The sequence below is a fragment of the Rhea pennata genome, chromosome 4, assembly GCF_028389875.1.
Source record: "Rhea pennata isolate bPtePen1 chromosome 4, bPtePen1.pri, whole genome shotgun sequence".
In the NCBI taxonomy this organism is placed as follows: domain Eukaryota; kingdom Metazoa; phylum Chordata; class Aves; order Rheiformes; family Rheidae; genus Rhea; species Rhea pennata.
Window position 1 is genome coordinate 48,135,089 of NC_084666.1, and position 26,575 is coordinate 48,161,663.

Here is a 26,575-nt window from a genome sequence, read left to right on the forward strand (position 1 = left end):
AAGTAGCATCATTGGGTACAAACAAGTAATTATGTACTTAATATTAAAGGTCCTTAATTGTGGCTAGACACATTTACCTAGAAATGGCACCTAAGAGGACCACAAAATTACACTTTTATGGTTATAGCAGGAATCTTGTTGCTGTCTTAGTCAGAAGGAGGGATTCATGCTGTCCTCCTTTTCCAGTTGCACAGGAAGATATAAAACAGCAGCATCTGATACGACATAGATTCTAGACCTCTTTTTTAAGCAAATTTTTTGAAGGTCTCACTCATAATGAATTTGTCCTTCTGAAGGTTTCTTTGGTTTTACGTACCGTTATTTTGTCATGGTCATGCAGTATGCTTCACTTTATAAAGTGAACATTTTATAAAACATTGTTATTATTTAAGTGGCTGCAGTGGTGATCAAGGCTCCTTTATGTGTTTACCTGAAAAACAGGTTGCTAAATTATTTGCTACCAATGTGGACAAGACGGCATCAACATTGTATACTTAGCTAAAACTTAAATAAATTAAGCATTTGATAGAAAGTAAATGGAGTAAGTGCAAGGCTTAGGGAATGGTTAGCCTGTGAGAAGGGAAGGAGGAAGAGTAGAAATGAAGACTAGGAAAACCAGGACAGGGAAAGGTCCTGGAAACAGAAATAACGGGGCTTGCAAGCAGGAGGCAGAAAGGCTCAGAAGCGCTTACTCTCCTAAGGTGGGAGTCAGGTTTCCTTCAGAAGAAAGCATGTTAAAGTTCTCCTGCAGTGTAGGATTTTCATGATATTTATCTATACGAACCCATGTATATACATTAATTAATGAGGACAAAATATAGTATGAAAATGTGCTCATTAATTGAGTACTGTCCGTTCAGTGAGTTTGCAGTACAAGGTTATATGGGGGAAAAAAGAATAGGTGATCAAAATGGATACGTATTTCTTCTCAATGCTGAAGAAGATTCTGGAGATAAACTAGTTAATTTTTGTGCAGTGCTCAAAAAAATGTGAAGTGCTCATAAGAGCCTGATGGTAATGTTTACTACAGTCATTATTTTTGAAATTACAATACTTGTAATGAGACACAACTTCTGTACAATTTTCTGTACAGACAATTTCTGTACAATATCTTCTGGTTATGAAATCATAATTCTGTTGTGTGCTACATGTATGCCACTGTATAGCACCGTACATACATATTTATCTATATGTATAGATAATGTCTTACTGTTAAATTTCTTTCATTTGTTTGCTAATTTCTGTTTTTCTAGACCAGAAGAACTTTGGGGAGAGGAAGCATTTTACATTTTTATCGGTCATTTAGTTTTGTAATTATTCATTTATATTTGTCAATTGTATTTTACTTGAAAGGATTTCTTCCATTTTTGAATATATACAAGGAATTATCATTGTTCCCAGAAATAAAATGAGCATTTTGTCGTAAAAGTAGAAAGAAAATGTCCATGCCACAAAAACAAGTAACAGCAGTAAGAAATAGTTCTGTTGTGAACATACAGGTTCTGAAATGTAATTTTTTCTCTGCATGTGGATGCTGAATGTCTTCATTTATGTGTTTTTCTGTTCAGCCAGCAACACAGGTATGCACAGAAGGCAAATCACTGACCTTTTAGACCAGAGCATTCAGGTGCATTCCCAGTGTTTTGTCATCACCTCTGACAATCGTTACATCTTGGTCTGTGGCTTCTGGGACAAGAGTTTCCGGGTTTATTCTACTGATTCAGGTAAATGTATTTTTAAAATACAGGAATAGCCTGAATCATTCTCTGTTCATCTTATGCCTACTTTTTCAAATAAACAGAAAGTATAGGGTGAGGAGGAGAAAGCAGAATACATATTTATTCCCTATTACTAGCATTTATTGGATCTTTTCTTCTCTACTGGTACTCTGTATACTATGGCATCAGTTCTGTGGAAAAAATGTAAGACAAGGAGTTCTTGTTTAGACGTAGCATCACATTTCAAATCCATATGATTCTGTGAAAGGTGTTCCTGTTCTTACCTTACAGTTTCACAGGTAAACTAGTCTAATGACTTTTTATGAAGCTTTGCATACTGGGAAAATTAATTGTACTTGGAGCACTTACCTGAATTTAACCCCGGTGGTTTTGAGCACTAGAGAAAACAAAAAATCTTTTTTAAAGAAATGCAGGCAAGCATAGTAGAAAGTATGAAAACCTCTGCCTTCAGTAAAAAAAGTAAGGTCTTGAAATCTGGTAAAAAAATACTTAATGAAGGCCTTTGAAAGCTATAGGATAATAGAAAAATTGATTTGGAGCCACTGAATTCTTTCATACAATATAAACTGAGCAATATAATAGGCAGCAGTTAAATTAGTCTATCAGCCTACATGTACTCAAACAGTTGCAATCATGCATGTGTCATGCTAAGTAGAAAAGAATCTTTCAAGATAAGAGCTGTGGAGATCTAAAAACATGGAGCCCCTGAAAAAAAAGAGGTATGATTTTTCCCTTTCATTATCTTGTAATGAGAATACCGACCTCAGTGCAAGGTATTTCTTTGGGATTAATGACCCGATATGGTTAATGTGTGTGTGTGCCATCAAGCTTTCCAGTAGGTTATTAATCCCTAGGGAATATGCTACATGTTTGTCATCATTTCTTAAATATATTAGTTAATATTGTTTTTCACATTTGGGAAACCAAAGTATTTTATAAAACAGAATGGTCTTTAATGGAAATCTGTTAAGACTAGACCACATGGCATATTTTGGCAGTACAGTATATCTGTCATTTTAGTGATTTTAGAGCCTGAACTACAAATGAGAAGTTCCGTTTACTTTATGTTGATTGACTACAATTCATTTTATAGGCATCTTGTTAGACTCTTCTTATTTTAATTTTCTCATTGTTGCAAATAAATTCACGTGAAAGCTGACAATTTAAAGGAGATCTTTAAAAAATTGGCTGGCAGTGGTAAAAATTCATTGTATGTTCTTGATATATGTAAATAGTTAACTAATTTTTTATGCTGAAGAATACTTTTTATTTTACATCTGTGGTAGAAAGCTGGTATTTTGTTAGCTTTGCCCTGGATCAGTCTTAACTGGAGATATTTCATTAAGTAACTTCCTCTGCCTCTAAGTCAGAGAATATCAGGCATCTTAATTTTAGTATAGCTAATTGTGATCTAAACCAAAATACATTTGTAAAAAAAAGTTGCTATGAGTCTTCTATGTATCTCCTGTTTGTCAGTATTAAGTATGGCAATGCTAACTATAGTTTAATTCAAGTAAATTGACCTTTTTTTTGGAATTAATGTGAGAATATAGCAATGAAATACTTGCTCTGAAATTGAGAAAACAGCAAGGGAAAAAAATGATGTGATCGGTAATGCGTAATGGCAAGTTATCAAAAGTGTTGAATTCAATTATATTTTAGCACTTGCACAAAAAAGGAACCTTTTTCTTATTAGTTTTTTTTTTTTTGACAGGAAATACTTTTAACATAAATCATAGGTTCTCAGCACAACTAGTACGCAGAAGCACAATAAAACCTTCCTCCAGCAGTGGGAATGATTTTCAGACAGCCTTTTAAATTCAGTAGTGCAGAGACTTGAGTCTGATTTTTCTTTTAATTATTTGTAGCACAGCTGTCAAATAAAACATTAACTAGAAAATTTGTTCTGTCAGAAAGGGATATCTGAGTGCATATGGTAATAGTTGATATTACTGCATAGAGAGGACAGCTCATATTAAAGGAAACAAACAAAAAAGTTGGGGAACTCTTATGAGATCAACAAAAAGTATTTTTTACAAATATAAAAGAGCAAAAACTTATTTCTTAATTTGATCATTTTGATCAAACCTCATGATCATGAACCTTAGCTCTGTGACAACAGAGCTTAATTAAAAGGCAGTGCAACTACATTAACAACTGTCAAACAAATAGCCTTGAAAAATGTTTGTTTCCTAGAATAAAATCTATAAACATAGACTATAATTGAAAGAAAAATCTCTCAAACTCGGAGATGTTTATAGCATAAACTTATGTTCTAAAAGTATAATTCACCTCAAGTAGCTGAATACTTAAAGGCACACAACTGAAAGATGTATCACACAGTTGAATTCTTTTCAAACCTAAACCTGATAGTTGACAACTTGAACTTTCAGCAAAAAACACACTTTGTCAGATTTTTTTTATATAGTGCCAGAATAAAGTTAGGTGGTCAGTGCTCATTTCCTAGGTCTGAAGTTCATAACGTTCTGACCAGATCTGTTGACTGGCTCTGCAAGGTCCGCAGTTGCCAGTCTTCAGTGCACCTAAGTAGATGCATTGCGGTGCTTGCGCTCTCATTTCATACAAGTCAGTGGGCAGACTTGGAAACGGGCAGGGCCCCTAGCTGTGCTCGCTGCGGTAGGAGCCAGCCTCTGGTGAGTAACCTCCGTTGCCTGCAGGCACGTTGCTGAAGAAGGAGCTTCCCCTCCTGCTCCTTGTTCCTCTGTGGGGTGGTCTAGCAGAGAGCTACTGTCGTGGGCCTTCAACGTGTTCGCTGTCCCACGTGCAAACCCAATTTCCATGAGTATCCAAATTCACATTTTTCTGAAGACTTTGTTGTATTTAGTTAAGATTAAAGGTCACTAGCCATATTCCTGTTTGTATAAACTCTTGAATGGCACATATTTAACTTCCTAGTCAAAGTTGAATTTTTTTCAGATCTTCCCTTTCATTTTAGCGTTTGTGTGTCTACCAGGGGTCCAAGTGTTTGTTCTCTATGCAATATATAAGAATTTCTTCTGCCTTTTTGCGCATGACAGAAATTCTTAAAAGAGAAGGATGTTGGCTGAGATAATTGGGAAGTGTGTTAATGGTGATAGATAAATTTAGACTTGAATGCAATTTTTTAACTGAATCTCTGCGTTTTCTTTGTTTAAGGAGATGCTCAGACAGCTGGATATGGTGTATTTTCTAGGCTTCTCTCATATTATCATACATCTCATACTATCTGTGTCCTAACTGTTCTAGTGCCTCTTTTGATTCCATTTTCCACGTCATGATCAGACTTGCATTTTTACTGTTCCTTTCATCAATAAACTGCCATAAAAGCAAATCCTATCATGTTTCCTGACTGTAAAATGAATTTAAATATATAGAACAAAAGCAAATCTTCTGGTGTGGTTGGACTTTTAATTAAAATATAATCTTTACTTCGCTATGGACTATTTCACTTTCAAAAAAGCTTCTACAAAATCAAGGAGAAAAAAAAAGTATTCTTATGGTAGTTCCTTAGATATTCAGCTGTAGGTCTTCTTTGAACTTTCTTTTATAAAGAAAATATATCTAAAATACCTTATAATATATTTAATGTGCCTTATAAAGAATAAAAGCAGTACTGTTAAAGCGTAATTGATTTTATGTGTTTTAGGTAAACTGATGCAAGTAGTATTTGGACACTGGGATGTTGTAACCTGTCTTGCTCGCTCTGAATCTTATATTGGAGGAAACTGTTACATTCTCTCAGGATCACGTGATGCAACATTGCTGCTCTGGTATTGGAATGGCAAAACGAATATCATCGGTGATAATACAAGTGGTAAGCAAAACCTGTTTTACAAGGAAATTGTCTAAACCTGTTTTACAAGGAAATTGTCTAAAATGGTTTGCATTTTGCATGACAGAATTTTAGATAACATTAATATCAAAGTACGATATTTCTTTTCTGTAGTTATTTGCAGTTCTAGTTTAAAGAATTGAGTGTAAACAGTGCTTGTTCTGCAGCACAAGTAGAACTTCTCATTTATAAAATTATAAGATATTGAACATTATGAATATATTTTTTGTAAGATACTGAACATTATGAATACATTTTTTCTTGTCAGTCTTATTCAGTTGAGAGGGGAGTGGATCAGGAAGTGAGAGAATTACCACGCATCACTTAAAGCGTACTGTGTCCTCTGCCACTATACATCTTACGTGTATAGCTTCTGACACTTCCCCACAGCAGTATCCTACCTATCAATAGTTACTCAGGTACTGCATTTTAATGTAGACTGAGGTCATTATAATGAGATGTGTAATGACTTGAGCAGGACGTGTAGGTGAAAGAAGGACAGACACATGCGTTGGATTAAAGAAGCAGGCTACAACTTTATTAATTTAACACTTTGGTAGGGTGCTACGTGCCTAATCCTTGCTCTCACATACTAGGCATTTTAATTGGTTCCAGTGCAAGCAACAGGGCTCAAACCATATAACCAAACTAATAACTCAGAGTAGCCCTGCTTCAGGCTAATTCAGTTTTAACTCCTCCACACCCAAATTCACATGACAGTCCCCCTCTCTTCTATCTTACATGATTCTCCATGGAAATTCTCCCTTTAACTCATCACTTCCTGAGAAAAACGGTGAAGCTGTATGTCTGTTCAACCCAGCTGAGACTGTATTGTATAACACGAAAAGCAGAAAGTGCTCTTGAAAATATTCCAGTTTCACTCTACACAAACACACAAAAAAAATAATTCGTGATGCCCAAAACAAGGAAGAAGGCAGACATGCAGCTTCACCAAAAGCCTGGGTGAGACAGCTCACAAGAGTAGGATGCTTTTGAGAAAACTGGTGAGAGCTTGAATAGGTAGATAGAGGGGCACGTCATAGCTGAATTGTGGTCCTCTTCTGCGTCAACCAAAATGAAAATGCCCTGAAGAGGAGTGAGAAGCTGCATCCATATTCTGTCTTTCTTCAGAAAACTATTAGTTTTTCTGCCATTCACTCAATGTCTTCTCTGACCATGTATAAAATACTTCTAAAAACTTAACCTGCTGCATGCAAAATACAAAATGGACATTTGGAAAATAGAAAGTGTTGTTACATTTGACTTATTCTGCCATTAAAACTGGCTTACAATTTCATGTAATTTAAACAATGATGATTCTAAATCACAAAGATATGAAACAATATCCAACACTTCCAAATTAATGAATTTAGTAAAGAGGTGTATTTCATTCTCAATATGTTGCTGAATTGTAGTTACCTGAATTAAAAAAGAAAGGTGGGTCAACTAAAACTGCTTCTCTACTAAAACTACTAAAGAAGCACAACTGAATGCATATTAGAATGAATATCTGAATTGAACTTAAAAATTCATTGATGTTGGCTGATGTGTGTGTTTCAAAACTGTTCAACGAAACTTAGGTTCAACTCAAGGGGTGCAGAATCTTCAGGCAGGTGATGTGAGCAAACTACCATTATTTGACAGTCTGATTCAAGGAAAGGAATGGCTAGCATGATTTTATGAGCATCTTTGGAAAAGATGTTTTTAGTTGAGGGACAAAATCATTGCAGATACTTTATATGTATTTTACAAACTATCAGTTTAAAGAAAATGCAAACTGCATACTGTTTCTGCAGAGCTTGTAAACGAAGAAACTCCAAAAAGCCTGTGATAGGAGCAAGACAGATCAGTCAGGCACAGCTTGTAAATTCTGAAGAGCAAAGCTGTTCTTTTGTGGAAAAAACCTACATATTTTACTGCTATGAAGCAGCCAACATTCGTAGGTGCCTCCTTACATTGGTTTCGCAGCTTGCAAGTGCAGCCCACCTTTGCAGATCTCTAGGCCTGTCTTGAGGGGTTCTTCCTGATGAAAATTTGCCAGCTTTGCCTGCTTGATGAGCAAGACCTTGAGGCTGTGGGCTCCTTTATGACTGTAACTAATCACATGCTGAGATTTTGCACCTGTAATGGCTAGAATAAGTTTATGGATTTTGGTATAAACGATTGTCCATGTTCTCAAAAGCAAATTCTTAACATTACAATTTTGCATTTTTCAAAGTTAATACTGTCTTATTTTAACTACTGTTCTCTTTGTTTGCAATCCTAATAGAACTTGTGCTTATAAGGAAGCACTATGGCTTTTTTATTTTTTTTTATTTGCCATTACTTAGATTTTTTTGCGTGTGATCTAGTCATCCTTAGAAGCCTTTGTGATGAATTGGAATCTCATGGTACTATACGTAGGCCTATACGTGTGTATAGTAATAAGACAGTTTCTGCTTCCAGGAGATGGTAATCTGCAGTTTTCAGTTTTAATTCTTCCCAGAAATAACTAAATAGCTTTCTATAGGCATCTCTGTTCAATCACTTTTTTTTTTTTTTTTTTTTTTTTTTGAAAAGCAAATAAAAGGAGCTGTTTCTGCTTAGTTCTGATTTTGTCAGGAATGGAAAGTACCAGCAGGTTTGTTGGATTTTGAGCCCTGTTACTGTAGTATGTTTTTGGGTTTTGAGCCCTGCTGCTGCAACTGTAACTTCCATCGATTTATGGAATGTCAGATATTTAGCTTGTATAATTTTATCCCTTTGTATTTAGAGGTTATGCTTTGTAACCTCAAAGTACAGTTTTTACATGCTTTTAATAAACATTATTCATTTGAATTTTAGATACTCTAGGGTTGATACTTCTTTCCTGATTTTTTTCTTTAATTAATTAATTACCACTAATTTTCATCTTAAATATGATTTCATAACAACAGACATCCTATGGCACTGTAGAAAAATCATAATACTAGAGAAGTTTCAATAAAAATAATCTAAAACAGGAGCATTTCTTTTCTTCTTTCATAGTATCTGATGCCTCTGATAAACGCCAGTCAGCAGACCACTGTGACCAAGCTACCCTAAATACTATCCCATTGGGTACCCACTACCCCACCATTTTATTTAAGTTACATTTTATTTAAGTTCCATAATCTGGTTTCATTACTCTAGGAAGCACTGAGCTCTTGATCTCTGCCCGCATGTATTCATGTTTTATAATGGTGCTTAACTCAAGTTGACAAGCCAGGTGGGCTATGGCATACTTGATAAATAAGTGTTTTGTTTGATTTTTTTTTTTATCAAGGACAATTCTCTGGCCAAATGGAGGAAAAATTCTTTACATTTTTGGTTTAACAGAAGAAATATGTTACTGCAATAGTCATTATTTAAACTTTTTAATTTTTAACTTTTAAGCTGATTTTTTCAAGAAATGATACTTTTGCAGTCTACCTGCTTACTTTCTCTCTAATAACTTTTGAATACATTGATCAGTTTAAACCAAATTTGATGATTCTAAATCTCAAAGATATGAAATTCCTGCATGAGACACATCTGCTGGAAACTATTCTTATTCCTTACAAAACAGCTTGATTAAATTTACGTTAAGTCCTTTTTTCCTTTTTCCCAAATTAAAACCTGAAATTCAAAAAATATTTCACTGTGCTCTTTGATCAAATGTAGGGTTTTTCCCTAACTAAATTAATTGTTTTTAAAAATACAGAATGTAGTAGTGCTTTACTTTGGTGAACAGACATTTTGTGATGCAGAAATGTTTCTGTGGATGGTTTCGGACCAAACCTAGAAATAATTAAGAACAGAGCCAAGGGTCTGAAATAGCTGTATCCTTTAGAAAAGCCCGGAGCCATGCTGAGTTCACATTAATTTGTGTAATTTGCTGTGGAGGTGTATGGCATAAGAAGTCACTTTGGATGGCGGGGAGGGCTCTTCTTTTCCTCTTCTTGGCCAGTGGCTTGCCCGGGCCGGGGGAGGCAGTGGATGTGCCTGCCCTTCGTGCCCCTTGAAGCGCCCCCTGCGATCTGTATCACAAGGTTGGCTTTGGCATATTTAAAGACTCCAGTCTCCTAGCAAAGTACCGCTCGGGGCCGTGCTGTGATGCTTCGAGACTTGCGTCGGGCACGGATGGAGTGGTGCTGCGCGCTGAGGTTATTCGGAGAGGGCGATGTGCTTGTGGAAGTGCCCAGCGCGGGGCAGTGGGGGCAGTGGGGAGGCGAGGCGGGGAGAGGAACGCATAGGGGGGCTTGGAGAAAGGGATGAGAGGCTGTGTTTGCATACAAATGGTCTGCATCCCTTTCAGTTCCTGCTCTCGCTTTGAACCTGAAGTGGCAACTCTTTAGTGTCTGGGCATTTCCTAGGCTGAGGGATTGCATTTTACTTTGTAATGACAGAAACATAGAAAACAGGGCTGGCGGGAGCATTGGCAGGTCACCTAATCTATTCTCTTTTTGCCCAAAAGGCAAAACTGTTAAAGCTTTGGCAAGGCTTAGCCATGCCAAAACTGTTTTTGACTGATACTTGTCCAGCCTGTCCTTAAAAACTTAGGCAAATATGTTACTGGGACTCGTAAGCCATATCACTGGAAATCTTTTCCTGGTGTTTAACTTGCTTCTTTTTTGCTGCAGTTTAATTCTGTCATTTCTTACATGTTTATTCTTATTCATATAGAGAACAGATTTTGTCTTTACTTTTTGCAAGAACTTGCACCTGTTCACGTTATCATGATCGGCAAATCTCCCCCCCACCCCCCCGGCTTAATAATATAGTTCTTTCAGTCTTTTCCATAAATCTTGTTTTTCTGGACGTCTGATTTTATTGTTGCTCTCCTCTAAAATTGTCTGTCTTCCTCATGGTGGACCCAACATCACAGTCAAGACCCCTCCACTAATAAGCAGAAAAGAAGCTAATTTTCACTGCTGTATTTCTGTTCTCACATAGGATACCTGTTTATTTTAAAACAGCACGACAGTGTTAATTCTTTTAAGTGTAAGCGCCATGAAAAGTTTCAGTCTTTTTGAAGAATTACTATTTGGTCAGTTGTTTCTCTGTGTAGTTTGACTAAGGAACCTTGTTTTTAAACTTACTGGAGGCTATCCTTTTAGATTGTTTCTCCAGCTTGTCAAACTCGTTTTGAGTGGTCATCTTGTCCTCCAGTAGCAACTCATCACTGCAAACGTAATTTGCAGTCTTACTCTATCAAATTGATCATTAAAAGATCAATAAATATGAGATAGCACATGTCCCAGGAAGGCCCATTCATGCGTTTATCCACTTTGACAATGAATAACTGAAAACAGCTTACTGAATATAGCTTCCCAGTTGTTTTTTCATCTGAGCTATAGTAGCATCTTCGAAACTTGTGTTTCCATGTTTTCTTTATGCATTTGCCCATTTCAAATAGTGCCAGAGTCCTTACTAAAGTCAAAATATATGGCATCTCCCTGAAAACAAGTCCTGTTACTCTGTCTTTGTAGGAAGTAAGATTGCTTTGATATGATTTATGCATGTCAAATCCAAATCAGCTGTTACTCATCTTCTTGTTTTCTTGTAGCAAGTTGTATATGCATAAAAAAAGCTGTTCTGCCAATATGTTTCTGCTTGTTGGAATTAAGCTCATTGCTCTCTAGTTTCAGTTCTTCCTTCTCCTACTTCTTAAAGAAAAACAGTATGGTGTTTTTTTCAGTCTTGTAGAACCTCACCCCATCTCTATAAAATAACAGTTACAGCTCTGGGATTGTTTAGTTTCATTTTCAAAGTACCATCAGATCAGTCTCATCAGGCCAGCTGAGTTCCAAATACGTAGCTCATTTAGGTGTTCTCTAATTTCTTGTCTCTCTAGTTTTGTCAGGGGATGACACTCAAGTTTTGTCCAAGAAGACTTTTACTGAAATACTTTGAAATGTCTGGCATCATCTGTTGATACTACTTGCTGTTTACTGAATAACGGGTCAACTCCTGATCATAGGACCTCTTGCGTATGAGTGTGTTTGTTGCAGAATGGCTTGATGTCATTGCTACTTATCTCTTGTCTATGCTTGGCTGTCTTGTTTTTGTCCCTGCTTGCTCATGCACTCTTACACTGGTCCAGGAAAATCTCACCTATTTTGAGCTTTCTGTCTGACTTTTTTTTCTGTGTTTACAGTCACTGGAGAGCTTTCAGTCATGTCAGTTGGTTTCTTACCCTTCTTCAGCATTAGGGCAGTTTCTGCTTCTATCCTTATTACTTTTTTCTTTGTTTTCCTATGGACTTGTTTCCTATGAGATTTTGAAGAAAAATGTTCTGTATCTATTGAAATCTGTCTTCCCAAAACACTTTAAAAAACAGAGAGAAAGAGAAAAAGAAAAAGAAAAATTATTTTTTTGTTCTTGTTCCTTCCCTTACAGAGCATCTGTCTCATATCTTCTCCACTTTCATGGAAGTTCCCTTTCACCTTCATGTTCTTGTTTTACTTTGTTGGTTATAATCGTATCTGGAAGGTCTTCTTTAGTAGTTGCTGATAAGTTAAAAATTGCCAACAAGGACAACTTGCTAAACAGACTTTCCTGTTGAATTCCTTTACCAGCAAATGTCTTTGTAGATGCAAATTCCATTTTCATCCATTCCTTCCTCCTCAGGATTTCTCCCCTCTGCCTACCATATAGGGGCCAATTTGTGTAATAGATTTCAGTCTGTAGCTACGAAGTTTTTTTTTTTCCCATTACAGTTATCTCGTCTGGCATGTATTTTCTTGGAGGACAAGCATACAGTGATGAATTTAATCATTTTAGTGTTGCTTGTGCTTATAAGATGGCAGGCATTTCTGTAAGTTGAGGGCAAGAAGTACTGTTACATTATTTTTTCCCTATATTCAATGAATATGAAGAGACTGTTACTTGCTTTCAGAAGTCCTACAGTTTTGCTCATAATTGTTTTTCAGTTTTCGTATTTTGAAAAATAAAAGAGATTAACTTAGATATATGATTTCCTCAATAAAATTAAGGCTTAGCCAATAAAAGTATTCAGTACTAATGAAATATATAGAGTCTATGCATTACCTTATTACTGCCACTAATGCTAATATGGTCTCTTCTGATTTATTGCATTGATCTTCCACACATATGTGAATAAAACAAATTATATTACCTTTTTTATGTTAGCACATAAACCGAGAAAATGTTACTCTCGGTATGTGTCATATTCACATCATGAGGATCCTAGCACCTTCATTGCATAGCTTTGTATTTTTTGAGGGTACAGTATTCAGGTTTTCTGAAGTGTGTAGAGAAATTAAAGGCAGTTTTTACTAGCATAGTTGTGTAACAGGGTACATATTTGAATGTAAACAAGTGATTTAATACCTAAAATGACCTGACGTAATTGAGAAGATTCATTGAACAGTTTTACTTTTGCTAACATGTACAGTATCATCTTCAGATTTAAGTTTATAAAATATATAATCTTCTAAAATTACAAAATATAAAATCTCTGAAAGGATCTTGTGTTTAATCTCCAAAGATTGCTGTTTTGCCAAAGAAGAGCCTTGCCACTATCTGAGCTAGTTTAAAAAGAAGCTGTATTTTGTTTTTTTATGGATACAATTCCCCAATAAGTACTTAACTATCTCAGAGTCTGTTTTTCAATTAATATGATTATAAAAGTAAAGCTGTAGTCTTGAAACTAGAGAATTCTTTAATTTAAATTACATTAGTTAGAGCAAAACAAACAAAATATCCTGTATTTTATCAGCTGCTATGTACATTTTTCAGTTTGAACATTTAAACTGCTTATAAATGATTGCCTGATAATTAGTTTTTTTGTTTTTTGGTTTTTTTTTTAAGTGGATAATGCAGATGATTTCAACTCTGAAAATATGACCTGATAAGCATCTTTGCACTGGTTGATTAAAAAGAAATGTCTTGGGTAATAATTTGTTTGTACTCAGACACACAAATCCTATAAATTCGATGAAGATTTACAGATGTGTTAGCCTTTGTACGCAGTGAATAGTTGCACTGATTTCAGGCAGGTAATATTTCTGATGCTAAATCAGTAGCAAAAAATCACCTCCTTACCTGCTTCCCCCACTCTTATCCTTGTCTTGAATTACCTACATATTGATTCTCAACTTTCTGCATGATCTGGACCTTTGTTTTCAGTTTAAAACCCATGTTAATACAGCGGATAACATTCCACATTTTCAAAGAATGTTTGTAGCATAAATATTTATTTAGGTTTTTAACTCTTATTTTCTAAACAAATATATTTTAGGAAGTGGTGTACACAGAAGCTTTTCTTCTTAAAAAGTTTAATTGGGAAGTATTTCTAAAAATTAAATCTGTCAATATTTGCCTTTGCGTTTATCATGCCGCATAGTATAGTATCAAGGTGCCCATAATTCAGTAATCACGTTAGTTATTAATGGCAGTTCCTCTATTAATGTTGTTAATTTCTATGGCATAGTGGTTTCCCTTAATAACCAAAAATTTTCAGAGCCTCAAAATATTAAAACGTTTGGAACCACTGCAGCTGAAGTCCATAGATGCCATTTGCTGTAGTCAGTCTTAAGAGAGTTGCTCTACGATAATACTGAGCTGAGAGTTCAAAACCAGTCAGCATGTGCGCGTTGTCTGTGTTCAGCAGCACATTTATTTTTTGATCCCCATACATTATGTTACTGTGTGTGTCCCTTCTCCAAAAAAGCCGGTAAATAATTCAATATTAACACTGTTTAACTGCAGACATAACAAACACTCTTTGTTTCTCAAAAATGGCTGGAGGGAGTAGCACAGCGGTGTGTGTAAAGCAAGAATCCTGTAGCACCATCTGCTGGCATTGAGTTGGTGTTGAGACATCCTCACCGAAACACTGCTTAGTAAAATATTTAAAATACACGTATTTTGAGGTATTTGGTGCAAAAAACATTTGGGTTTCGTTTGTATATAGTATAGTATATACTATATATATATAGTATAATTTTTCTCCCTTTTATTAGCATTGTAATGAGAAAATACAAAGTGAATTTAAGATTGATATATGAACTGAAACAGAAATGTATCAGGAGTGTTTTGTTAAGTGTGACTGTAAAAAGAAATGGAGTGTTTTTTTCCCTAGAACTTTACAAAGTTCAATATTACGTTTTTCTCTTCCTGTAAATCCAATTCAGTAAAATTGATTTCATAGAGAAGACCCACAAGGCATAGAAAAATGGCTGTAAAAGTTTTGAAAAGGGTAACAACCAGCAGCTATCCTTGTACCAAACGTTTGCTGCGTTACTCTGTGCTAGCCGCTAAAGCCTCCTGAGAGGTTAGCGGACGCGGGCCCTGGTGCCCGCGCGGCTGAGCCGGGCGTTCCCGGGGTGGTGCCGGGGCAGCGCTGGCGCCAGCGCAGCGAGTGCTGCGGACGGCTGCGCGCGCCTGGAGCAGAGCCCTCAGCCGGGCAGCTCTGAAAGGCCACTCTCGTGCCTGTTTTTCAAGCTGTAGCACACTGATACCTCAAAGAGATTGAGGCCTCACTCCTCCAAGTACTCTGTAAATCACGTAAAAAAGATGGTCCGAGTCTCCAAATACGTGAACTGATAAAAGATGAGGTCGAACAGGTGGATGAATTCTAGTATGTTTGGAAATCTCCGATGATGCTGTATAAGCAATGTAATTCTATATTTATATAAAGCCAAGAAAGTCATCTGATAGAAAGACAGAAGGACACAGTCTTCATTCAAAAGAACCTGCGACTGCAGTGGCTGAGGGTTTGGAAAATACTTTAATTGTCACGGTGATTTGCTGTTGATGAGCTTGTAAGTTCTGTGTAATACAAAAAATTTTTTTTTTTGTACTAGACGTATGTCTCCCAGGGTTATGCACAGCATCTTTAGTATCCTTATTTTCAACTGGCTGAGGGAAAACCTGTTTCAAGAACTGTGAATCAGAGGAAGTATCTGTAATTTTATTGTAGTAGCACTATGCAGACACAAGTGAAATCAGTGTGTATTTTAAGACTGGAAATATAGAGAAAGAATTTTGATAGTGGTTCGTTGGCAGTATGCAACTTCAGGTGTCACTAAAACTATATAAGTGAAATTCTCCAGAAGGATAAGGATATTTAGTGCTTCATGATGTAATGCAGACCTTCAAGTTCCAGGAAAAACAATGCTATATTTACAACTTGTAGCTAATAGTTGATGTGGTAAAAGGAATTATATTCATATGGTAAATGAATACAACCCTAATGTGCACCATATGCATAGTGGCGGAATGATGTACTAATATATCACATTTATTTACTTTGTTTGGTTGCTGGGAGAAATGACTCTACCGTTCAATTCTAAGGCTGCATCGAATAGGACAGAGCAGAATAATGCAGAAGAAGTAATAATTTGTAGTCTAGAACTGATAATTTGCGGATCTTCGTGATCAACTTTAATGCTGTAAAGATTGTTTGGTCAGGACAATAGTTCCGACTCAGGCAGGAAATTAACCTGTAAGAGTTTCTGGAATTAATTTCTATTAACGCTAGCATCAGAGGTAAACACTTCTCACTGAGCGCAAAAATACATTATGTAATCAGAAGTATTCCTAGTGTACTCCTACTTACATTGATTAAAAAAGGTGGGAAATGTCTATCTATAAAATACACAAATGATGCATTGACTTGAAATTAAATTTACAAAAGCAAACAAATAGCTAAAGCACAGACTCTCACCACATGCGCTGTAGACTGTATTATTTTGAAGTGATATATTTTTGTTATTTTCAACAGATATAAATTATTTTAATAGGGGGAAAAATCAGAAACTGCTAAATTGAGCTAAATTCTCATCTGAAAGCTCTCGTCTCAGATTCCTCTTTGCCCCAGGTGTAAAATAGTATTTCAGTTCCAAATTAAACTCAGTTTCAGCAAATTGTTAGAGAGATGTATTATATCTCACTGCAGTTCTGCAGTAGGTGCTATTTCTGACTGAAATAATTGCTTTATGTTTTTTTTTTTCCTTTTTCCTGTTGGGCTTTTAATTTCTTTTCTTTGACTCACCATGAATGGAGTAGTTATAATATAAACCACAAAGGATAAGTATGAAGAAAAGCTAATATTTTAAAAACAGAAATAAAGCAAAAGCCCCTCCATAAACTTCTTTTAGAAGATTCTCAGACAAAAATGACTGTGTTTTAACACTTCAAAGCTGATCGCAGTTTATGAAGTCTGGCTGGTGCAAATATTAAAATATTCACCTGCAGATACTTTCCAGGGGCTTCGGAAAGGTCGGTGTTCGTGGGAGGGGGCCTCTGAATGACTTCCAGGACTCCGAGCAGATGGATCCCGAGCCAGGGCGAACCGCTCCCCGGAGCCTCGCGTCGCCCCTGGTGTGGGAGCTCAGGGCCCGGGGATCACTGCCGGTTTGAAATCCGAGTGGTCATATTCCATTCACGAAGGCCTGGTAAATCTCGTCCTTTTCTTTACCGTGCTTGTTTTGGAAACACCGTCAACCTGTCTCCTCGAGAAAATGCGTGTGAGAAACAGTCTGTTCTCGTGTTAGTACTGAGTAAATGTGAGTCACTTTTCACACAGTGCGACTGTGGGGAAGAGTACAGCAAACCTTGCCTGTGTTACGTTCAGTAGAACAAATTCTGCAAGATGAATTTAACATTTGTCTCTTTGCTAAGCAAATCTGATAGCACTATAGCACCTTTTGTACTTATATTTTCAGATTTTGTCTGGGGATGGAATGATATTTTATTCAAAGATGGTCCCTTTGCAGAAAATGTATAGCAATGTAAAGGTTTTTTGCATAAACCAAGCTTGCACCTAAGCATAAGATTGCGCTTTTTGTTTTTAAAAGTTTGAACGGATGGGAAGCAGTTTGAGAAAAGATCGAAGAGATTAGAGGAAATGCTGATGGGGTGTCACATGACAACCAGGACAACAATAAAGTTCCTGTGTAATATGAAATATTCACTTAATTGTATAAAAATGCGTGCTACAAAGAAAGATCATTCGAACTGAAGTTTTAGGAATCCTTCAATAGTATTGTATAGTATCATTTTAGTAAGATCTCACATCCATCAAAGAGCAACCCTTTCTGTAGCAGCGAAATGGATTTTAACCAGTGCTGCTGTTTATTAAATGTCTAATTTATAACTGTATAATATATAAATAATGTTAATATAGAGAGTTTATATAATACTTGACAGTAATGACTTTGAAGTAATTAAACTGCAAAACTTGATATATAATCAACAGGGAAACCTAGCAGTAAATTAGATAGTTTCTTGATTTACTTATGTTTTGCTGAAAGAGTACCTGTGTCCATATGTCATATGTTCTGTAAGTACATTTCTACTTCTCAATTCTATTTAAAATCTATTATTATTTTCTTCAATTTTTGTCAAAGAAACTTCAAAACCAGGGATATTTGAAAAATGATTTTTAGAAGACTTATCTTACACACATCATTTTGTTTGGTTTGTACTTTGAGTAAGTACTCAATCATTTATTTTAGCAAGAAGTAGGTAAAAAGATAGTTGGGTTAACTGATGCTTCATTTAATTAGAATTTTATATTGACATAAAATCACATAATTAATTTGCCATTTAAAAGTGCCCTACAGCCTTGACAATCACGGAATAATAATTTAAAAATTACTGTTTGGCTGTCTGCGACTTATCATAATTAACTGTCTTCTCAGCATAAAACATTAAAAAATTGACTATACTACTTTTTATGTGTTGCATAATATTATCTCATGCAGAAATGGTAGGAAGAGTATCTCATATTTCATTGTGAAATAAGTTTTTCACTCTATCTCTAGCTTGATTTCTTATTACAGGGACTTTATTTAAAAGCCTATATTTGGCTCATGCCATAGAGCACAGAAATTAATAAAGTGATTACAGCTTAGTAATTATTAAAAATGTATTATTAGTAGTAATTAATATAGAAAATAATATTTTTATGAATTTACTGATGAATTTAATTTTTTAAAAATCTGTTTTATTCTTCAATGTCACAAAAGTTAAAAAAAAAAAATAGAGGAGATAGACCCAGCAATACTAAACAATTTCTTGTTATCCAGTAAGGCGTATTGTCTTCTGGATATCGTTAAACTAGAAGAAAATTTTAACTTTTCTATAATCCCACTATTTCTTTTTAAATGCAGTTTCCGAACACCTAATGTTTTTTTCACTGAAACATCACCACAAGCTCACATAATACCACGTGCTCTTCTTTTATCTTCTGAAGCTTGAGTTTTATGATTTAAAATGTACTTTAGTCACTTAAGGAAGAGTGATATTTTATGCTATTTTCTATGGGAAAACAGCTTTGCAGGAATTATTTATTGTGATGTAGGAGAGTTCTTTTAAGTAATTTGAGTGGTTACTGTAAAGTATTCTGTCCATTACTGGGAAGTAACTTTTACATATATGTCCTGTGACTTGCCTAAATCATTGGCTACATTTGTTGCAATGCGAAGGTGGCATTAAGGTTCTTAGAGCGTTCAAGTAGCAATCCAGCAATGGTATACATTAAGGATATTATTGTATACGTGCGCATATATGTGTGCTGAGAAAAGCACATCTGTAAAACTGTTGTGTCCTGGTTATTAGAGCTAGGATTTGAACTGTCTTTAATCTCATTTGACTTGTTCATCTTCCCTAAGGATCTCCATAAAGATGCACTGAGTATTCTTTTCAGCCCTTAGTTAGGGTTTGCATCAGTGGTCGTAAACCTGCTTAACGGACAAAGACTCGCTTCCCTTTGAAGTCACTTCCCCAGCGTTTCAAAAGGTCTGCAAGCCTGTTCCCTAAAACAATTTAGAAAAGTTTGAAGTGGTGCCCCTTAAACCAGCTACAAAATAAAATTTTCTCTTTGCATTATTGAAAACCATGACAATCTTCTGAAGCAATAACAGTGTAAAAGCTTTTAAAGAAGTCTGTTCTGCTCTACGACCAGCTTTTAAGTTGACCCCATTATTTGGCAAATCAGAGGCTTGGAAACCCCTGAGTACTTGACATTCTTATCAAAGGAGTCAGCCTGACTTTTCACAGGACTTATGTTTTACAGTATTTATTCAGTACTAATTTCCTAATTCCTAATTTCTTTAAAGATTCTCTTCAGATTTCTTTTATTCCATTTTTACTTTGAAGTATTTCTTTAGAATGAAAATAATTTAGTAAACAGCTGATACAATTTATGAAAGGCTGACCTGACCACCTATAGACTTAATTCTATTATGTTTGAAATCAAGTCTAAATCAGAAAATACAACACTATTTACAAAAATTTAATTCTCTGTGGACTATGATCAATATATATGCTCAATTTATATCTTTTATTTTACAAGCAACATGTTGTGTGTGTACGTATTGTGTGTGTATATTTACTTACAGCCTAAAGTAGGGAAAGCCTATAGGAATTTAGTTGCTGTAAAACAATAAGTGTACTATGAGAATTTTGTTTATCTGCACCTCTTAATAATTTATTTGCATGGCAAATGGATTCTTACAGGTCCTGTACATACATCTTACATTAATTACCTCCAATACAATATTGTATATTTAAAACTACTCTGATTCTAAAGTTTTAAACCTACAGTTTTTCATTAACATGTATAGAATACAATTAGATTAAGAACTTGCTGATTTCTGAAAGCAAAACAAAATAATAAAATCAGAACTCCAGAACCTGGCTAATGTAGGTATCTCAATTAAAAGAAAACAATCTAACAGAAGCCTTAAATGCATAAAACTGCCTCTTGTTTTATGGTTTAGGGACAACAGGGAGAAAGAATTGAGTCAAAAAATAAATTGTTACTGGATAAGAAGGCAGTTACGGTTACTGTTAGAGTTTTCCCTAAAACTTTGCAAATTTGTGGATGGTCTACACATTATTTTTAAATATCTTCAGAAGTGCCTGTCCCACGTTTAGGTGAGAAAAGTTCAATAGCGCAAACTGTCTCTAACGTGAGCGTTTAGTGGAATCAGTTACCTGAGAAGTACCTAGCGGTCGTACGTCTACCCTTATGCTTCCAATTTGTTGGGGGGTTTTCTTTCCTTCTGAACTGTCTGCCATACTTCCTGAGTTTGAGTGTGTTTTGCCAAACATTATATGAAACAAAAGCCGTAGCTTTTAGTGATTATTTATTAAGAGATTAGAGACTATTCACTGAGTTGCTCCAAAACATTTTCAGATTTAAAATGCTTCTACATACATACACACATACATAAATACATGTAAAACTACATGCTTATATATATAGTCAAGAAGAAATAGATTTATTTACTCTTCAAAATTTTGTATTGTAGATATAAATTATAAATTGTAGCAGTTATTGTAGAAATAAATTTCAAAAATCAAAATCCCTTATTTGATACTGGATCGTAGATTATGACCTTTTCTAAAAGACCATTTGAACATGACAGCTACATGGACATTCTGGGAATTGGTGAAAATGGTCTGAGTAAAGAATGTAAAGTATTAGTGTAAGCTAAACCTTGATTTATGCAAGCCCAAATCTGCATTTCTTCTCCCTAAAAGTTTCTCACTGCACCTATGCAAGATCTGGGTAGTTAAATGTTTTATTATTTTATGTAATTTCTAATAAGACACAATACTAGAATTACTAGTACTGTGGTGGCTCTATACAGACAAATTAATCAGATTTTTGAAGTAAAATAGTGTGTTTTTACCACTACTTTTACTGCCTTGTTGACATTTCACAGAAGTCATAGCATCATTTATTTTTAAGTGAAAGTGTTTCCTGCTGCTTACAAACTTGCTTAATCCCTTTTGCAGCTACATAACATTGCCAGACATGCATTCTTTAGAGTTTTAATGCTTCATAAAATGCTATGAATAAAATAATTATATGGTAATACAAAAATAACATTGTGCTTTCGATGAAATGCTAGCACTCTCAAGATGGGTGATCCAGGGAATGAGCTGCGAGTGAAGGTACAGAACTATTTAAAAAGATTTATAGCATATGCTTACTCTTTCTCTGTCTTTGTCTTGGAGAATAAAAAATTCTGTTCATTCAGATGTGCCAGTTGCATAACTTGCCTTTCATTATGGTATCCAAATACATTTGGTGGCAAAGAGAAACTCTGGGAAATACTGTTTTGTTTGTTCTTTTTGCAGGGATCTGTCTAATAGGAACAACAGTAATTAATGTTGGGTTTGGGGTCTTTGATTTTGAAAACTCATCCAAAATTCATATTGAATGTTCCAAGCTCCACTTTTTACAAAGGACTCCGACATCATAGTGAAGTTTCAACACTGTCATTAGATTAAAATGAAATCAGCCAGTGGATATTTTGCTTCATCTGGGGGCCTTGTAGATGTTTCCTTTGAGTACTTTTGTAGAGACATTTGTGTTTAGTTATGCTTATTATAGTAAAAGGTAGTAACTGACTTAGATCTCTCCTTGCACCAAAAAAAAAAAAAAAAAAAAGAGTGGAGGGGGAGATGGAAGGAGGGGAAAACAGAAATCTATATGCTCCAAGTTGTCCTACATACCCAGCTTTTGTATGAATGTCTGTTAGTAAATGCACAGGCTGAATTCCTATAGCAAACTGCTGCTGTATGGTGCAGATAAGAGTGCAGACCGACTGTCTGCAAACGATCATAGAAATGATTTACAGAGAAGGTAAGCTCAAAGAGCCAGCAAACTGAAGATGCTTCAGTGGTGGAGAGCATGGAGTTTGAAATGGATTGTAACCAAGGACTGCTTTTATTGTTTTTTCACTGAAGGTGATTTTGCAACTCCTCGAGCTGTTTTGACAGGACATGACTATGAAATCACTTGTGCTACCGTTTGTGCTGAACTTGGCTTGGTAATAAGTGGTTCAAAAGGTAAGGAAGCTGTTGTCTCTTTTTTGACTCATTAAGCTATAGAGCTAATGCAAAAATGAATGTATTCTCAGGTAATAGAATTTATTTACTTTGTGTTGATTATATTTTTAAGCTTGTTTTAATTTCTGCAGAATTTGAGTGAATTTGAAACCTCTTTTTAAACATGTTAAAACTGAGGGATATTCAGACATCCAGGAGAAAAAGCAGATCATTAGGCAACCACATCAGTTTCCCTGTTTTAGCTTTTGTTTGTTTATGCAGCCTAATTGCATGTAGCATACAGTTGGATGCAACCCTTGATTGCCAGGATGGTCAGGAATGTATTACTGCAGTTGGATTTGCTTTTGTTATGGATAACTTCTCAGAAATAAAAGCAAGAATTAGTTTAAAGAGAACGAGAATGTACTGTTCTGTTTCTTTGATGAAGGGCACATACATGCTCCCCACTAAAATTGGTAGTAATTCTGTTCAGGCTTTTTTGAGTTTACCTCCAGAGCTATACCACATTTGTGTTCTCATCAAAAACCTGCATTTGCAAGGCAGCTTATAAAAAATGCTATTGATTGCACAGATACTGTTTATTTTATTTTCCTCTTTTGCTGGTCTTCAGTTATTTTTAAATTGGAAATTTCTTAGAATTAGGCTCTTTCTCCTTCAGTGTTTCCAAGGTACCTAGTTCGAGACACCTTTTCAAAGTTGAATGTACTTTCTGTATGCATCTAGGTGTGTTTCTGTTTTACGCATGTGAACACTTGTGGCTTACATGCAAATCAGGAATTTGGCCAAATTTATTAGAAGCACGTATTTAGTTGATCATATGTGAGTTAAAATCTTTATTAAGAATATATGTGAGAATAAGCACTTTCAGAGTACATGCATCTGTAAATTCATTACACTTACATATATGTGTCTTCATATTCTGAAAATCTTATTTTAGGATTCAAAATAGTAAATATATTTATTTTTCTGCACTTAAAATTAACTACTACCAATTTTAAAGGGAAATATACAAAAGAAAATCTTTATTAGGTCTCTAACTAACTTTGTTAGGTGCTCTAAATACTCTTAATACAAACTTTAAAGGGATAAGCTATTCACCTCATTCTCTGGCACCCTTAAGTTCATAAGCTTTCCACTTAAATATGATACAAGTGAGTATAATGTATTAATGTATTATAATAGTAATTACTTAAGAAGCTATTACTTACTGTTTGATATAGGATGTCTTTAAATGAACTTCTAAGTCAATGATTAGACTTACTAAGTAGACTTAGTAACTTTTATTCTGTCTCATTAGAAGGACCATGTCTCATACATTCTATGAATGGAGATCTACTGAGGACATTAGAAGGTCCTGAAAACTGCCTGAGACCAAAACTTATTCAGGCTTCAAGAGAAGGCCACTGTGTCATATATTATGAAAACGGCCTCTTCTGTGTATTCAGTGTGAATGGGAAACTTCAAGCCACTATGGAAACAGATGACAACATAAAGGTGAGTGCATGCAAATGTGTGCTAAGGACTGTAAGCTACAAAAACCATCAGTTTTGGAGTTGTATTGAGCTTCTTTTTGTAGCCAGGCCATAAAAATACGTAGTACTAGAGCGTAGCAGCAATGTTTTGAAAAAATTTTTGTTAAGAGTGGCAGGTACTCTTAATAAGATTATTTTTAGTTTATATGGGAAGGAATATCATGTAGGCATTTCCCTGAAGTGAAGGATACAAATATTACAAATTGTTCAGGAGTATGCAGTCTGCTTCTTCGCTTTTGAATCTGGAAGGCAGAAAGCAGTTGGACATGCTATTTTGGATCTTGGCTTTCCCATTTTGGCATCTGTGTCTTTTTATTCCTTCATCTTAGCTTGAAATAGCATGTGCTGTGCTGAGGAAGTGTACAGGCATATGTCTATAGTTCTGCTCTTGAGCCCTTAAAAGTTTGTCTGGTATTTGCTGCTCAGGAAGCTAGGTTCCATATTTTTTCTGCTGCAAGAGACGTGGAGCAAGTTCAAAACCACTCAGGAGGCATTTTAAGCTTATGGTTTTGTGGAAATTACTTGATAATACAAATGCAGTTCTTTTGATATTCCCATGAAGTAGTACCTTTGAAGCAGAGCAGAACCTGGCAGCTATGCTACAGCAGAGCAGAAATGTCAAAAGAGTACTTTCCTTGAATTACAAACATTCCCACTTTCCTTGAATGAGATGGAAACGGGAAAAGGGATGAAAAAGCATGACCAAATTTAGCAGAAACTTAACGCAGCAAAGATATGAAGTCAGATCCCACTGCGGAGTTAGCATTTGGCTGCTTGAGGTTGCAGTCTGTCTCACCAGTATTCTTGGTGTGAGAAGCAATTTTTAACATAAGCTAAAGGAAGCCTTTGGTTGGTTGTTTTTGTTAGCATATTGCATATTACATTATTAAACCTTCAAGCTGACTTTCATAGTCTGATGGAAGAACTCAGTAACTCAGCTGCTGGGATTTCCACTCATGTCTTGAGTTGAAAACTCTCCAAACCTTTCTCCTTTATTTGAATTACTTGTTTCATGAGAAAAACACCTCCTCCTGCTCATGCACATTTAACAGAATTATTGACATTTATTGTAATTCTTTCATATTTCACAGAATTGTGAGCATTAAATTTGCACCCACACTATTTCTTAAGATGGACTTTGTCCCCAAAGAAGTAAAAATGTGTCAAAGAATGTCAGCTTCATTATTTCCGTAATGGGAGCTAGCATTTAATAACTTGCACTGAACAGTAAATGCTCCTTTACCACCGAGGACTCCAGTGTAGTTCTATGTATTCTGCTTAAAGCATTATAAAACTCTGACATGTGCTATATTCTGCTAATCCAACAGCCTGATGTTTTTAAATACATTGTTGTGGAATACGCAGAAATAGCTGTATGTGCAGGTGTCTCTTCCACAGTGACCGCTGTTCTGCGGGAGATGAGAGGACACACAGTCTTTGAATGTTACGGCAGCTGCAAATGCAGATTTGAGGTTGGGGAAATGAAGTGGGAATGTGTATATCTCTGTCCCAAGCCATTTTTAAAAACTAATGTAGATTCTTGCTTCAATTTTTAATCTCCAGTTCTCTGAAACTGCACCTTTGGCTGCCCTTTTACAAGTGCTTCTGAGTTTTTCAGCCTACCCTTCATCCCAGCTCTTTCCATTAAGCGTACACATCACAGTGTTTTCTCTTCCTTCTCTTTTTACAATAATAACGTTGATAATCTGTCACTTTCAGCTGTGATTATGTTGTCAACTAGGCTAGCAAATCTGTAAAATATCTAGAAATCCCTCGCTGGCTAAAACAATTTCTGTAGTGTTTCAGTCAGTACCCACGCTCTGGGAGTGTTGCCTGAGGCAATGGAAGTCCCGCTCTCCACAGGCCTGAATTAACATATGTACAGGGGGTTGTTTTTGTTTTGTTTTGTTTTGTTTTCTCTCTCTCCCAGTGGTCCCAGTTGGGCTTTAGGCTTAAACAATCTACAACTTTTTCCCCAGTGCTTCTGTACTATGTCATGCTGGAAGGCAAGCGGCAATGCATGATTAAAGTAGGAGCATTTAAAATGAGTAGTACCTACCCACAGGCTGTGCTGACAAACTCCTTTAATGGGGTTTTGTTCATGGAGGCTAAAAAAGAAAGGAATAGGCTGCAAGTGTTGGGTCTATAACGTAAAATTGTGGTTTGTATTGTCATGTGTTGTTATGTACTGGTATTTCAGAATGTCATTGACGAAGCTAGCAGTTTACAATAATGAAGTTTGGAAAAACAGTCTCATTTTCTTTCTTGTAGTCTTGTGCAAGAAAGCTGCTAAAATTTCAGAATGTCTGGGCAAATCCAAAGTCTAATCAGTGCCTTCCACCTGTTTTTGTTTAAATACTGTATTGCTCAGTAGAGTTTAGGCATATCACAGTATGTCTACCATGTAATGTTTAGATATCTTAATGAATAACTTAACTCTAAATAGTCTGCTTGTTCTGAGAAGTGAAGTTATTTTACCCTAAACAAAGACTGTATGTTGTTTCACCCAGAGGAACCAATTTATTTTCCTTTCCTGAGTCTGTTTTGAAATGTGGAAGTGCCCACAAGGCTCTTGTTGCTGTAAGCCGGTGCTGTCGCGGTGTCAGCTCTGCCTCTCTATGCAGCACTGCTTTTCTAAGGGCTGGGCTGGTAACGGG

At 35.7% G+C, this 26,575-nt stretch overlaps 1 protein-coding gene across 2 annotated transcripts in view; it reads left to right on the forward strand.

Annotated features, from left to right (window-relative positions):
• LRBA (LPS responsive beige-like anchor protein) overlaps positions 1–26,575 on the forward strand; it is a 402,463-nt gene that overhangs the window by 369,078 nt on the left and 6,810 nt on the right. For both annotated transcript variants that reach the window (XM_062573872.1, XM_062573871.1), the window contains 4 exons: positions 1,569–1,724; positions 5,386–5,553; positions 22,285–22,386; positions 23,684–23,880. In XM_062573872.1, coding sequence (XP_062429856.1) covers positions 1,569–1,724; positions 5,386–5,553; positions 22,285–22,386; positions 23,684–23,880 — 623 coding nt within the window. The remainder of the gene's footprint in view (positions 1–1,568; positions 1,725–5,385; positions 5,554–22,284; positions 22,387–23,683; positions 23,881–26,575) is intronic.